Source organism: Lepidochelys olivacea, assembly GCF_965140295.1.
Source record: "Lepidochelys olivacea isolate rLepOli2 genome assembly, chromosome: 5".
NCBI classification, from domain to species: domain Eukaryota; kingdom Metazoa; phylum Chordata; order Testudines; family Cheloniidae; genus Lepidochelys; species Lepidochelys olivacea.
This window is the reverse complement of record NC_140415.1, coordinates 97,685,476-97,701,106: the sequence shown is the minus strand read 5'-3', so window position 1 is coordinate 97,701,106 and position 15,631 is coordinate 97,685,476. Positions and strand designations below refer to the sequence as shown.

Here is a 15,631-nt window from a genome sequence, read left to right as displayed (position 1 = left end):
GTAGCCATCCTGCAGCCAAAAAACTTCAGGACCAGACTTCAAAGGGAAACTGCTGAGCTTCAGTTCATTTGCAAATTTGACACCATCAGCTCAGGATTAAACAAAGACTGTGAATGGCTCGCCAACTACAAAAGCAGTTTCTCCTCCCTTGCTGTTCACACCTCAACTGCTAGAAGAGGGCCTCATCCTCCCTGATTGAACTAACCTCGTTATCCCTAGCCTGATTCTTGCTTGCATCTTTATACCTGCCTCTGGAAATTTCCACTACATGCATCCGACGAAGTGGGTATTCACCCATGAAAGCTTATGCTCCAATACGTCCGTTAGTCTATAAGGTGCCACAGGACTCTTTGCCGCTTTTACAATACATTACAGCTTCTGATACCACATGTAGCCAGTGAATAAACAAATTGTCCGTGTTAGAAGTTACCAGTACATTTTCTTCAACAAAAAAAGTATTCGGAGCAAATGGCACTAAGTCGCCTTGTTATAAATATTGGTGAGAGTCTCCCTGAGCATTTGATGAAGTTCAGTGTTTATTGTATTATTGAGGATGTACTATATTTTATCACTCTATCCTGTTTGTTACCCTCATACCCGCATATTATATTTTACGGAGTAATGCACAGGTTTTTCATATCAGGAGAGAACATGAGTTTATTTCACTATTTATGGTTAAAGCATCTACAAAGTTGTATCATAAACAAAATGTCACTGAATTAGAGTTTATTGCAGTGGCATGCCACTATATATATATCTATATATATGGTAATTCTCTCTCTCTCTCCCTCTCTTTTTCACTCTGTCTCTCTAGGGTTTCTTTAGGAGGAGTCAGCAGAACAATGCCTCTTACTCCTGCCCCAGGCAGAGAAACTGTTTAATTGACAGAACCAACAGAAATCGTTGCCAACACTGCCGACTGCAGAAGTGTCTTGCCCTAGGAATGTCTAGAGACGGTAAGGAGTTAGCTTCCTGCTTCATAGATAAACCCTTTGAAACTGTTCTTCATTGCTGCTGACTACTTAAACCCCTGACAGATTTCTGGAAAGAAAGAAGAAAAGTTAACTGCTCCTTAACATGTTCACAGTAAAACAGATCTTTGCCATTCCTTAAACTTAGGAGCATTTTTTCATGGGGGTGGGAGAATAACAAATAGAGAGCAACATTAGATTAAAACAAAATGTTATAAAGAGAAATGTGGCATTCTGGTTAAAAGCAAAAAGGTCCTCCTCTCTTAGAGATGGCTTCACATGCTGGATCAGATAACATTTTATATTAATAATATTAAATATTGATGTATTAAAACTCCCCTGCTTAAAAATGTTTGAGGGCCTGAGACAGTATAATAAATAAAATGTACAGTTAAAAAGGAAATATGCATGCTTAGAGCGATTTTTATGCTAAAGGATCTGAAAGCACTTCAATAAAAATTGCATTACATTACAAAGGAATGACTTGGTGCAACCTTCTGCTGTTTAGCAGTGAACAAGAGAGCTACACAACTGCTGAAAACAAAAAAATGAAGAAGGTTCGTGTATCCCGTTGAAACTTCAGGGTGAGGCTGCACAGAGCAAACTATATATTTTGGTGCTGGTGGTCTCCGCTTGGTCCTTACTGAGTTATTAGTCCTCTTAACCACTTCCCAAACTGACACACAAGTCAGCATGATTGACAAATTGAGAATTGCCTGGGACTAGAATAAGAGTTGTGTTGCAGGTTAGCATTGAGGTGCAATGGCAGAGCTGTGCAAGGAAGCTTGAGCAAAGCCCGTTGGCATTATTCCAGCCCTAGCTACTACTGTTAATTTGGGTTCTTCCCAAATCCATACTGAAATTTTAAAATCATCAAAAAGAAAACAAAAATTTCTCCTATTTTGTAGGCATAATTGTACCTTAATTTGCTTATCTATAGCTATATAGTGGCAAAAAAAATGGTCATGGAGAGTTATAAAAATGTGCCATTTGAATTTATTTTAAATTTCCTATAGCTTTGTAGATCACCAGAGAAATTATGGTCATTTGATGGTTCAGAGGTTTTAAATTAGTTTAAGGTCAGATTGCAATACTCATATGCACTTTGAGTAGTACTCTACTCCATAGGTACAATGGGGCGGTTCACAATGTAAAATTCTATCCAACATGCGTAAGGGTACCACAGTCTCACCATTAAGTGAATTCAACTTGGTCTCTAGCATGCAGCAGACCGGGTTCTTAGCCTCTCCTTTCTGCCCAAAGAAGATTAATGCTGTGCTCTTTCAGCAGTTAATCAGCATATAGTCTCCTCATAAAAGTGGTGTCTCCTGACTGCAGCAGAAGGATCTAAGGCATCACAGGGACACTTGTGTTTGGCTGCTAGAGCTCTGTCCCTCACCTGTAAAACAGAGTTTCTCAGTCTGTGCTCCTGAGTCTTCTATAGTGTAGATGAATAGAAGGTTTCATCTCCCAGTGCTGCCTTCCTCTAACCAAGGGATTGGCATCTTTGGCATGAGGCCCGTCAGGAAAATCTGCTGGCAGGCCAGGATGGTTTGTTTACTTGCAATATCTGGAGGTTCGGTCAATTGAAGCTCCCACTGGCCACAGTTCGCCATTCCAGACCAATGGGGGCTGCGGGAAGTGGCGTGGGCCAAGGGGTGTGTTGGCTACCGCTTCCTGCAGCCCCAGTTGGCCTGGAATGGCGAACCGTGGCCAGTGGGAGCTGCGATCGGCTGAACCTGCGGATGCTGCAGTTAAACCAACCATCCCAGCCTGCCAGCGGATTTCCCTGATGGGCCGTGTGCCAGAGGTTGCCACTCCCTGCTCTAACCTCTACAAGTATAAACACTGTAATATAAATAGTCTTGCCTTTATTGATTTTTTTTCATTGTTACAAAGAAATCATATGTGAATTTTAACTCTCAGTCTAATAACAGACTAATTTCTATCACACAGAGGCAGGATGCTAATTGACAGCAGCTGGAGAGCCCAATTAATGAAAATATAATGAGCATAAACAGTGGGTGTTTGTTTCTATTACTGAGGCCCTAAAATTAAAGAAAATATGTAGTTGCATTTTTCAACATAAAGTAGTTGTGGATTGGCCCTCCCTGCTCTCATCTGCTGAGGTTAAAATAAGAGCGAGAAGTGAATGATGGGCAGGATCCATAGGTAATGCAAATGACGGTGTAAAGAGATATAATTTATATGCTCAGGGGATGGAAAGGCAGGGCCATAGCAGGGAATCGAATCCCTAAATGAATCCATCGAATCCCTGATGGAGCTGTTATCTGATATACCTTCTTGCACCCTGCTTTCTTTGGTGCTTTTCTTCTCTTCTTGCACATCTTTCAGCTCCCTCAGATTGCAAGTTACACTCACATTCGCACAGACTTATAGGATCTGACTATCATAAGGGGGTCTGAAAGAGGATATAAATAGAAGTATAAAGTGGCCCTAGTGTAAATGAGAATCAGGCCCATCTTCAGCAGTCACTTATGTTGTCTCTAAATTTAGCACAATAAGTAGAAGGATCTAAAGTAATTCAGCGGCTTTGGAAAACACTTGTCCTCATACCACATGAAAGGAGTATTTGATGCTTCATTAAGAATGGCCATACTGGGTCAAACCAAAGGTCCATCTAGCCCAGTATCCTGTCCTCCGACAGTGGCTAATGCCAGGTGCTTCAGAGGGAATGAACAGAACAGTTAATTAAGTGATCTGTCCCCTGTCACCCATTCCCAGCTTCTGGCAAACAGAGGCTAGGGAGACCATCCCTCTCATCTTGGCTAATAACCATTCTATAATTACATTCCCAAAAAGGAATGTCCTGGTGTCCCTCCCTTGTGCTCTGTATTGGTATCCCTCAGGACTCCATCCTTGATACCCTCTTCTTCCCCCTCTAGATCTTCTGCCCACTAAGTGACCTCATTTGTTCTAAAAGCTTATTTACCATCTTTGGGCTGAAGTTTCCCAGATTTGCCCAAAAATATTTAATAGATTTTAAGGCCAGAAAGGACCATTAATATCATCTAGACTGACCTCCTGTATAACATAGGCCATAGAATTTCAGCCAGTAATTCTTGCATCAAGCCTAATAACTCATGCTTGAATTAGAGCATACCTTTTAGGAAGACATGAGTCTCTAAAGATTTCAAGCGCTAGAGAATCCAGTTTGTACTCTGATGCTGACTTACTCTAAAAGTAACACTATTTCCTTCATTTGTCAACAGTGAAGAATGTACAAATTTTATCGATGGAGATTAGGTAAAATATGATTGTGCAAATCCAAATGAGATGTGCCATTCATTTATGCTGCTTACCTTCAAGTCTGCTGTTTCCCTGCAGGTCCTGACTCTAACCTATAATGTTGTTTAAAAAAAAGTAGGAGTGTGAAGATAATAGCCCCTTGAAAGGTTTCAATAACAGGCCTTTAGGATTTGCTTTCATCAGAAGGCACTAATCAGTTAGTGCATAGTTTAAAGGTTTGGGAGCAACTTGATAAAGCACATGGGATACAAATCTAAAGGTTGTAAGTTTTATATACCTCTGGGTTGTTGTGAAGTGAACACAGCGAGAGAAGAGAAAGATGCCAGGTCTTTTTAACATTCACAGCAGGGAGAAATATGTTGCTTGACTGAGTCCCTGTCTGTCAAAATGGAGCAGCGTTGGTACCTTGCAAATCCAAGAGCATACTGCTTCAGCTTTCATAATACGTGGGTAGTCTGCAGATTTGTGTCATCTCTGATTTCCCCAGCAGAAAGACAGGGCAAAAGTGATGTTAAAAGGGAAACAATTTAAGAAAAGAGAGCAATGGTTTCTGTTATGGTTTGCTTTTCAGCTGTGAAATTTGGAAGAATGTCCAAAAAGCAGAGGGACAGCCTGTATGCTGAAGTGCAGAAGCACCAGCAGCGATTACAGGAGCAACGGCAGCAGCAGAGTGGTGAGGCAGAAGCCCTTGCCAGGGTATACAGCAGCAGCATCAGTAATGGCTTGAGCAACCTGAACAACGAAACTGGTGGCACTTACTCAAATGGGCATGTCATTGACCTGCCAAAGTCCGAGGGTTATTATAATGTGGATTCTGCCCAGCCCTCCCCAGATCAGTCTGGGTTAGACATGACTGGAATCAAACAGATAAAGCAGGAACCTATCTATGACCTCACTTCTGTACCAAACTTGTTTACCTATAGCTCTTTCAACAATGGGCAGTTAGCTCCGGGGATAACCATGACTGAAATAGGTAAGAAAAACTCTCACTCCTCAAGCATTCACTATTCCATTTGACTTTCTTTGTTGTTGAATAAATTGCAGTCCAGTTCTAACTGATATGGTACACAGCCGATTCATTTAGAATGGACTGGTCCTGAAACAGGGCTGGCTGGCTGGCTGGCTAGCTGGGCCTTTTGTTGTGGACTGAGTTTACGACATTCTAAAATAATTATTACATTTCTTAACTCAGCAATTCATGAACTGTTTATGAAAATGGAACACCAAAAGCAACTGATGAATCAATCAAAACCAAGTAATAATTACTAACAGGGAGCTTGTTTCAAATGAGCTCATTACCAGAAGGGTTTAATGATCTTTTCTGACAGCTATACATATTCTTGTCAAAACAGAGAGTCCCTAAGGTGGCTCATTCTATTGTGTTTATTAAAATGAGCACCAGATTCTGATCTCAGTTACATAGATGTACGTTTGGAGTAATTTCACTGATCTCTTGATTTAAAAGCAGTGTAATTGAGATGAAGATCTGGCCCGATATAGGCTGTGATTTGTATTCTCCTGATTAACTCACTCGATGTTTTAGGCATACGTCTTACTACAGTTTTCCTTTAGCTGCCAGTGCAAGCCTTCTGCCAGCTGTTTCAGTTAAAAAGGCTGTGTTTGGGTGAACAATAATGATCTTTTGGTCACACTCTAGGGAAGGTTTCTAACGAAATAAAATGGCTCAGGCTCTCATGTGTACACACTCAGCCGAAAGCACTGTATTCTATTCTAAGAAAGAAAGAACAAGAGGCTGGCTTTCTAATTAAGAGCTTCCCACCTCAACAAGTGATGACTGCTGAGTCAGTTGTGGTTTAGAATAAAATTAGAGGGTAACACCTCTCTAATTGGGTTTAATTAAAAAACAAGAGGGAAAGGGTAATCTCTAACTTTTTTTCTATCTGAGCCCCCCCACCCCCGAACATGCTATAAAAACTCCAGGGCAGGTGGGGCGGGGGGTGTCCTTGGGCGTAGGCATAGTTTGACTTCCATTTTCGGGGGGAGCAGGGCTCAGGCCAGCTCTGCGTAGCGTGGCTCAGGGAGGGATCACCACCTCCACCCCCTGACTCACCTCAGCAGTCCATCCAGCCTATCAGGGGACAGGAAAGCTGGAACCAAAATTTATAAAACAAATGGGAGGGTGGAGTGGGGCTCAGCTCAGTTTGAAAACCACTCAAGGTGCAGGCTGAGGCAGGGAGTATCTGGGGCTATGTGCAGGGAGGAGAGGTAGCTCAGGGTGCAGGGAAAGGAGTAGCTAGGATTTGCATGGAGAGAGGGGTGTAGCCCAGTGCAAGGAGAGGGGTAGCTAGGGGCTGTGTGGAGAGAGGGGTGTAACTCAGTGCAGGGAGAGGGGTAGCTAGGGACTGTGTGCAGGCACGGGGGTAGCTCAGGGTGTAGGGAGAGGGGTAGCTAGGGGCTGCGTATCAGGAGCCCAGGAACGCTCCCAGTCCTGCGGTCACTGCTGCCTGAGGACTCTGCTGTCCAGGAGTCGGGTCACCCACTTTGGTGGCTCTTACCAACTGCTCCAGCAGTAAAAGCTGGGAGCTGAGGAGCAGCCACAACCCTGGGCACCATCAGCAGCAGCAGTAGCCGCAGGAGATAGGAGAGCTCTGTGGCTGCCCTCTTCATGGCAGCAGCTGCCCTCCAGTGCCTGGCTCCAACTTCCCCCTTCTGACCTGGCCAGGGGGCAGGGCCTCTTGGGGTAGAGAAGGAGGTGGGGGACAGTGTGGAGTTGCCCCCAGGACTGCCCCGCTCTGGGTAAGGCACTGCCATTTTGTGGGGAGGGGGTGGAACAACGCCCTCTGTGCACTCCCAACTCCCACTCTTGGACTTGGGGCTTCCGCCCTGCGGGGTGGCACCAGGGCTCCTGGCTTCAGTCCCACAGCTCTGGGCTCAATCCTGTGGGTGGGGCTAGGGCTTGGGGCTTCAGCCAGGAGTACTGAGGCTCAGAGCTACGGGTTTCAGCCCTGTAGCTCTGGGCTTTAGCCCTGTGAAGGGCATTGGGGCTCGGGGCTTCAGTCTTCATCCACGGGGCCCAGTGGCTCTCCTGAAATGACTCGCAGACCCCCAGTTGAGAACCACTGATCTATAACATCAGTAAAAAAATAAACTAAAGTAGGTTCACTCTCAGAAAACCAAATCCTTGAGCTCTTTGCACACACTGAATGGTTTGCAAAAAGAAAAGGAGTACTTGTGGCACCTTTGAGACTAACCAATTTATTTGAGCATAAGCTTTCGTGAGCTACAGCTCATGCTCAAATAAATTGGTTAGTCTCTAAGGTGCCACAAGTACTCCTTTTCTTTTTGCGAATACAGACTAACACGGCTGTTACTCTGAAAACTGAATGTTTTATACACTTGGCTTGTGCAAACGTGACTATATGCTTTGGAAGAGTCACATTTCCAATTTGTGCCTAAAGATATCTGGGGTGGGAACAAAGGAGAAAAGTCAAGTCTAAGAGATACCACCACTTGTGACCCTGAAGTATCTTGTGTAGGAAGGGACTTTGTAATGAGAGTAAAGATGCTGCTGTAATTTGTACCATCAGCCTATTTGCTACTTGTTTATCTAAAAAACTGTGAACCAATACTCACCTGCACCAGGGGACCAATAGCTTCTGTGGTGTGCTAACAGAAACACTGCAGTAGATTGTTCAGGTGGGGATGATGAGGTGCTGCCCCAGTGTTTCTTGGGCTCTCTATGGGCTTGACCCAGACACTTAAGTCAGTGGGAGTCTTTCCATTTACTTCAGTGGGTTTTAGATCAGGCCCAAACTCTCTCGTCCTTCAGGGTCACTCAGATAAAACAATATCCCTGCCTAAATCTTCATCCTTTCCTTGCTTTCCTAGCAAAAAACTGAGCTGGGCTCACCTTGATCTTCCACTCCCTCTGATCATACCAGAGGTGAGCACATCAGACAACTGCCTCTTCAACACACTGTAATGAGACAATTTAGTGAGCACTGAGTTGGCACTCACCCTTTCCTTTCCCTAAATTTCCCTCTGATCCCATATATTCGGGGTAACTTTAGCTTCCTGAGGATGGAACAAGGTTGAGGAGCATGAGGGTTAATCAGAGGAGTTTGGAACTCAGCACAGGAAGAATTCTCACTCTCTCCACTTAGTGAAACTGAAAACCATTTGGTGGTTGAGCAGCCTTATACTAGCTCCAAATTTGGGTAGGGAAAGTTGGACTAAGCAAAGGTTTTTGGCTACATCCACAAAGGAATTTAGGCACTTAACTATCACCTAAGTCCAAAATTTAGATCCTCAAAACCTCTGCTCAGTCACCACTTAACCCTGTAGGCACCTAAATTCCCTAGATTGCTAAGTTTTCACTGGTAAAGTCCCCGATGAGCCTACATTTCTGCCAGTGGGCATGCACGCTGCCTAAATCCTGATGCTACCTCAGTTCCAGCAGGATCCTCAAGCTAGGAATTCCCTCATCTATCTCGCCTGTGGAGGCCAATCCGTAGGCATTCTCAGAGGCCACTGTAGAGCATGCCTACCAGATCAGGCTCCACACAAACAGAAAGGAAGAAGGTGAGTAATCTAGCTGCTGGGCTATATGGTATTCCGTATATAAGGTGGATCTCTCTCAATCTCTCTCACTGCCCTACAGTCCATGGTCCCAATACAGGAAAACACTAAAGCACATCTCTCCTGTTGAAGGTGTTCCACTTTTTATGAAATACTTAAATAGTCATTGGAGCAGGGCCTGGAATCCAGGTCTCTCAGGACAGTGTGCTAACCACTTGGCTATAAAGTCATTCTCACTTTCTCTCTGACCCAGTGACCAAGTTACAGCTAAGGATTTCAGTAGGTGGCAGAACTCTAAACATTCGGTATTGCACTATGGAGTTTACGTTTCCTTTATGGATCTAGCCCTTTGTGAAACTTAACTGCCTAAGTGCCTAAGTTACTTTTAAAAATTGGTCATAGGGCCTTTTGAAATTTTACCCAAGTGGTTTTGTTTTGTTTGTTTGTTTGATTGTTTGTTTGTTTTGTTTTAATGAATGAAAACTACTGTGGATGCTCTTAAGACCAGATCTTCAACTAGTGTCAATTGGCATAGAGTAGAACTTCAGAGTTAAAAACACCTCAGGAATGGAGGTTGTTCAGAACTCTGAAATAGTCATAAGTTTACAACTGAACTTAATGCGGCTTTGAAACTTTACTGTGAGAAGAAAAATGCTGCTTTTAACCATCTTAATTTAAATGAAACAAGCACAGAAACAGTTTCCTTATCTTATAACATCTTTTTTTGTTTAATTCTTCCTTTATTTTGTTAGTAGTTTACATTTAACAAAGTACTGTACTATATTTGCTTCTTTTTTTTTGTCTCTGCTGCTTCCTGATTGCGTACTTCTGGTTCCAAATGAGGTGTGTGGTTGACTAGTCAGTTCATTCCTCTGGTGTTCGGAACTCTGAGGTTCTACTGAATTTCCACTGACATCAAGTTTGTTCCATTCTGAAAGATCCTGTTAGTTTGAGAGATGTTCCCTGTGTCTTTAACTGCAGGAACCAGTAATATTATTCACAAGGGAATGAACTGTTCAGTACAATGACTGTATGTAGCTTAGTACAAATAAGAAATCAACATATTTTTCAGCTCTTCAGTCCTTTTGTTGACTTTCCAGTTATATATAAACAATTCTGACTACCTGACTCACTCTTAGTGAAGAGGTATGTTTAAACAAAATAGAAAAGATGTGCTAATGCTATATTACTTGAACTTTTGGAAAACTGCTCTGCAGTCCATGGTCCCAATATATGAAAACACTGAAGCACATGCTTAAGTCCCCTCTCCCCACATTCAGGATATCTCTTAAGCATATACTTAATGTTTAGCATGTGATTATGTCTTGTTGTCTTCAGTGAAATTGAAGCTTGGGCTTAAATTTAAGTATGTACTTAACTATTGTGTGAGTAGAAGTGCTCTCCTGAGTTATGGCCTGTACTATGTGAAAATGATAGAGAATAATATAAAATAGAGATGGAAAGGATGTATTAAGTTGATCCTATGCCAGTGAAGATTGCTCCCTATAATATATTTTCTTGTGATTTACTCAGTCTTGCTTTAACTGTCCCAAGTGACATTAATGTTCCATTAATTCTTACTACTCTTTGGAAGCATTCCAGCCAATCTCATGGTTAGGAAGTTTTCCAGATTAAATTTTCCTCTTCTGTTTACATTCTTAAAATACTTTTAGTTGGTTATCTTGCTGCTCCTTAGTTGTCACTTAGCCAGTTGGTACTATACCCACTCTATTAATCTTACCTCAAGAATCAATCTCTCAAACTCTGCAGCCAAAATACATGTTGCTATATTTTATTCAACTCCCGTAAATTGCTTTACATCTCTTTGGTACTGAGATACCCAAAACTGATTGCAAGTTTATTCTCATGGGAATCATGTGGAGAAATGGAGAGACACAAATGGTTCCATGGTTTGGGACATGTTGGCTCTGCAGAGGCAATCCAGAATCACAGTGACCGTTTTTGCTTCCACTTTATATGCCCACTAATCTCTATTTTGCTGCTCACCGTAGCCCCTTCATCTCTTTTCATATTAGAGCTTTGTTCTTTTCTCCCACACATCGAATTTCTCATTTGGGGCTAGCTTCCCAAGATATATTGGTGTGCATATTTCCAAGGCTGAATCCCCTTTTTCTATACCCATACTTTTAACCTCTTTTGGTCACTTTAAATTGTCTCTCTCCTCACTTACATTTGCACTTCCTTACAATTTAGAATAATTTGATCATTTAAATAACATGTGGCGAATCCTCTCTTCCAGATTATTAGACAAAATGTTCAATATTGGTAGAATTAAACCTAACAATGATCCCTGCTGCACCCAGCTAAACAACTTGCTGCAATTGAATAAATTGCCTTTGAGCATTTTGTTCATGGCCCATCAGCCAGTTTGCAGTCCATGTCATGGTGTTCACTTAAAAGTCAATTTAATTTTATAAATAAAATTTCATGAGATGCCCTATCAAATGCTTTATACATTGTCGATGGTCCCTTCTTCACGTACTAATTTTGTAATTCTTATTAAAAATAGGTCAGGTTTGCCTGGCATGATTTGTTCTTTAAAAACCATGTTATTTTTAGACCTTTTTAAAAAAATAATAATCTTCACTATGTTCTGAATCTAAGTTCACATCCATTAATATCAGTAATGAAAATGTAGATGTGTTAATGTCATATTCATCTCTTCATTTTGAAGTTCACTACTGATACCCAATTGATATTTTAAAAAAACAGGGTCCTATCATGTCAAGGCAACATGAGGCTTTTTTATGGGCTAGATACTCAAGTACTGCATGCCAGTTTGTGTTCCTAAGTATTGTAACAGCAAATAGGCCTGTAGGAGGAAATATCGACAAATAGTAGTTAAATTCCAGGCTTCCACATTGTATTTAGAAACATAGTGCATTCATTCAAAGCGGTTGAATAGTTCCCTGTATAACTGTACATGATCTGGTCACAGTATGTGCTAAGAGGGTAAAATGACTGTCCTCTGTTAAACACAGGATATATATAATCAAAAGCAGCATCCAGGGCGTAGAAGCAAAACTGTGAAGTCTTTTTGCTAGCTAAGAAATAATGTTCATGATGAAACATATGGAGCAATAAACAGGCTTTGTGGATAATTAAACATAGATGCAAAACTAAGGCATTTGATAACTGGAAAATCTATTTATTGAAAGAAATATGTTCCAATATCCTGATTCCTATTACATAGCAAAATAAAATAAGACTACTTACAATATGTTTTTAAAATGAAATAAATATATAGGGGCAGATCCTCAGCTTTGCACCAGCTAAGGATCTGGTCCCTTTTTCTTTTTCTTTTTCTTTTTCTTTTTCAAGAGTGATGGAAACTGTTCTCCAAGAATCATGAACCATTAGAACAAAGCAGATGAAATTTGGCAGATTTGACAGAATTTACCTTTTTATTTTGGGGTTTCAAACCTGAAATTCATAGTGAAATTCATGAGATAAAAGTCTGTGTGGACTGCAGCAGAACAAGGGTTTGATAACCCCACTGAATTTATCACTGCTCTAGCTATGATCAGCTAAATCACTTCTCTCATTTTATAAGGAGTCCCTTTGATTGCATGAAGTCCCTTTGATTGCAGGGGATTCCACTGTGGTGTTCAGTAATGACTCTGGGTCCAAGAGGCTTGAAAGAAATCCTCATTATTCAGGGACACAGTTCAAACTGCCTCTGTATAACTTCCTGTCTGGGATACTAAACTATTTTAAGGTACAGTTCCTAATACCACACTTACACTGGTGAATCTCTTGGCAAGACTGGGGTCCAATACAAGACAACTGGCTGCTGTGGAAGATGAATGGGAAAGTTGATAGTCATTTAATATTATTTTGAGGGAAAGGAGCAAGCCCCATCCCCTTAGTTCCTGTAAAATCCACAGAAGAAGGAGAACAATTTATTATTATACCTGGTGAGGGTGGGGAAAAAGCCTATTCGGGGATACAACTGTGGAGAGTGTTACAGGAGTGTCTATATCTATATATACATATGCAAATAGTGAATAGGTAAGATAGATGTCATTCCTGATTGCATAGCATAATTCCTGGGTTTTATAGGGCCACTAAAAATGTTGTCGTGCATCAGAAATGGCTTCCTCTAGTAGCTCTTTACATCAGCTCTTAACAGCGGGCAGGAAGTGGTGGTAATCTACTTAAGCTGCACCTGCCAGCCTTGTGTATCTACAAGTTTCTCCTAAAATAAGCAACTGTGAAATAGTGAACAATGTTGACATCATCTGGCCTGATATTATCCCCTCAGCCTTCACCACTGTGAATGAACTAACGTGCTTTAACACCTGCAGCCACTCTTTAGTGTGCTGTGTAGAAGGAGTGTATGTTTTATTTCACACAGGCCCCTGCAAAATGAAGGGCTGGCCCTGACCCTGCCTTCAACCAGAAACCAAAAGCAAAGTGAGGTCTGCAACATGGCAAAAATAAACAGTTACATTTAAAGTTAAAAACCCTTGACTGGTATTTAACAGAAAAGAAAACCAAAATATGGGTTGAGGTCGGGGGCACAATAACTTCCAGTTAAGGGTTCAGATAGCCCCACAGAAACAACAATGCTCAATACCTTGAAGGTTTCAACCGTGATTCGGTTCAGTGTATAACAATGCTGAAGGTCCTTGGATAAACAGCATTATATACAGTAAAGTGTTGTTGTTATTATTATTATTATTTATTAAAGCACTCTGACAACCAGGAATTTAGCACACAGTTTCTCATTTTTATATGAGATATTAATTTTTAAAAGCTTTTGGCTCCTTCACTGATGCATTTTAAGGGCCGAATCCAACTCCCCTTCATATCAATGGAAAAGCTCTCATTGACTTTAATGGGAGCTGGATCTATCCCTCCATGCTGACATTCTATTGGGATTTCAGCAGCACTTTGAACTGAAGCTCTATGCTTTGCCTCATATACCAGGTTCCTATGATAGCACCAAACTTTCTTGCAAGACCATGTAGTATGTTTCATTTCTAAGGGTATGTCTATACATGCAGCAGCACAGCTGAGCTGTTACAGCCGCACTGCTGCAGCACATCTGGTGAAGATGGTGATGGGAGAGACCTCGCCCATCGCGGTAAAAAACCCACCTCCGCGAGCAGCAGATGCTGTGTTAGCGGGAGAAGCTCTCTTGCTGACATAGCACTGTGTACATGAACGCTTATGTCAGTATAATATATGTCATTCAGGGGATGTGGAATATTCACACCCCTGAGCGACATACATTTTGCCAACATAGGCTGAGGGGTAGACATAACCTGACTGTTGAAAAAAATATGTCCCCAAGAGTATGAATTCTGTTTTCTCTAACTCCTGCTTCAGTCACTCCAGAATTTGTCTTCTCTGCTGAGTTGGATTTCAGCGGGCATGTAATTTAAGATGATCTTTTCAGTCAAATGTTACTTGAAGGGACACTCTGGAGACTGACAGAGTCGTACTGTAACCCATCTCCCTCCATAAAAATATATTTAAAATTAAAAAATGTCTTCTTAATATTTCAAAAATGTCAGAAATACTACTGCCAAGTACAATGTTAAAAACCCACCTACTCTATAGGATTATCTTGCCATTGCAACACACATGCACAATAAACCAGAACAAACTGATACATCTGTAACTGTAGCCCTGTGAGCCTTGTGTGTCTCTTTGCTTCTCTCTTTCCCAGGCCATATTTTAAGATCCCTCTTACAGAGGTGATATGAAGTCACATTTCTCAACTCCTGTTTTAAAATCCCCTCAAGTACAGCAACAGTATATGTCTTAAAGCTATATTTCAATGGAGCAACGTTGCCATCTAGTGACTAATTAAACTACTCCAACGTGTGTATTCCACGGACACCCTTTGGGCACTATTCCACACCATCATAACCTTACTTTCCATACCTATTTAAAGGTGATAGTCAAAATAAATTAATATGACAGTTGTATGCCCATTTCAGCACATCTGACTCAGTTTAGACCAAAAAACCCAACCCTTAATTTTGTAACTATCACGGTAACTATTTTGTTAATTCTCTCTCTCCCCTCCCCTCTCATACGTTCACTCAAACTCACAAAGAGAGAGCGGTATATGGCAAGATTTAAAACTAATTTGACAGCTTTCCTCAGTCAGAAACTGTTTCAGCTACATCACACAAAGGGACAGAAAAGCAGAGGAATAAACTAGAACATGCCAAAACTGAAACACCTTCATCTTTCTCGCTTCAGCTGATACTGAACCTAAGAGCCTTTTTTTGGTTTCCTCTTCACTGTAAAACCTGATTTTTTTAGCTGCTCTGGGCTTATCATTTAGAAATAAATGTTTGATTTGGTCTCAAAAAGTACTGTATAAGTTTGCAGAAATGCAGAGGATTATTTTTTTAAACTGAAAAGTTTGCTAGTTTTACAATGCCTTGTTTCTCATTCAAGCAAGTTGTCATGTGTCATAGGGTTAAAATTAACCTAAAACAACCTAATTATAGATATATGCAGTGGCCTTATTAGCGTTTGTTACACAATGTGACAGTTTAAAATGAACTAAATGTACATAAATAACTTACTATGTTGTTACAATGTAATCAAGGCATATTTAATTGCTTACTGAACTGTAATGACTTTTGGGGGAATTCAGTCTGCAGTATAACTCATGATGCAGTCTTTGAAAATAAACAAGATTTTCACAAATAAGGGCTTTAAGTTAAGCACCTAGGCCAATATTTAAACACCTAAATAACTGGCCTGATTTTCAAATTGCTTACCAGCCAGAAGCTCCCATTGATATCAATGGGCTTTGGATCCAGACCATAGTCTAACAAGTCAAAATCACTTCAATATATCTC

At 41.1% G+C, this 15,631-nt stretch overlaps 1 protein-coding gene across 1 annotated transcript in view; it reads left to right on the top strand.

The window, feature by feature from the left end:
- RORB (RAR related orphan receptor B) overlaps nucleotides 1-15,631 on the top strand; it is a 201,663-nt gene that overhangs the window by 147,964 nt on the left and 38,068 nt on the right. Inside the window, exons 3-4 of the mRNA XM_084628124.1 lie at nucleotides 815-956; nucleotides 4,813-5,214. Of these exons, the coding sequence (XP_084484250.1) occupies nucleotides 815-956; nucleotides 4,813-5,214 (544 nt within the window). The remainder of the gene's footprint in view (nucleotides 1-814; nucleotides 957-4,812; nucleotides 5,215-15,631) is intronic.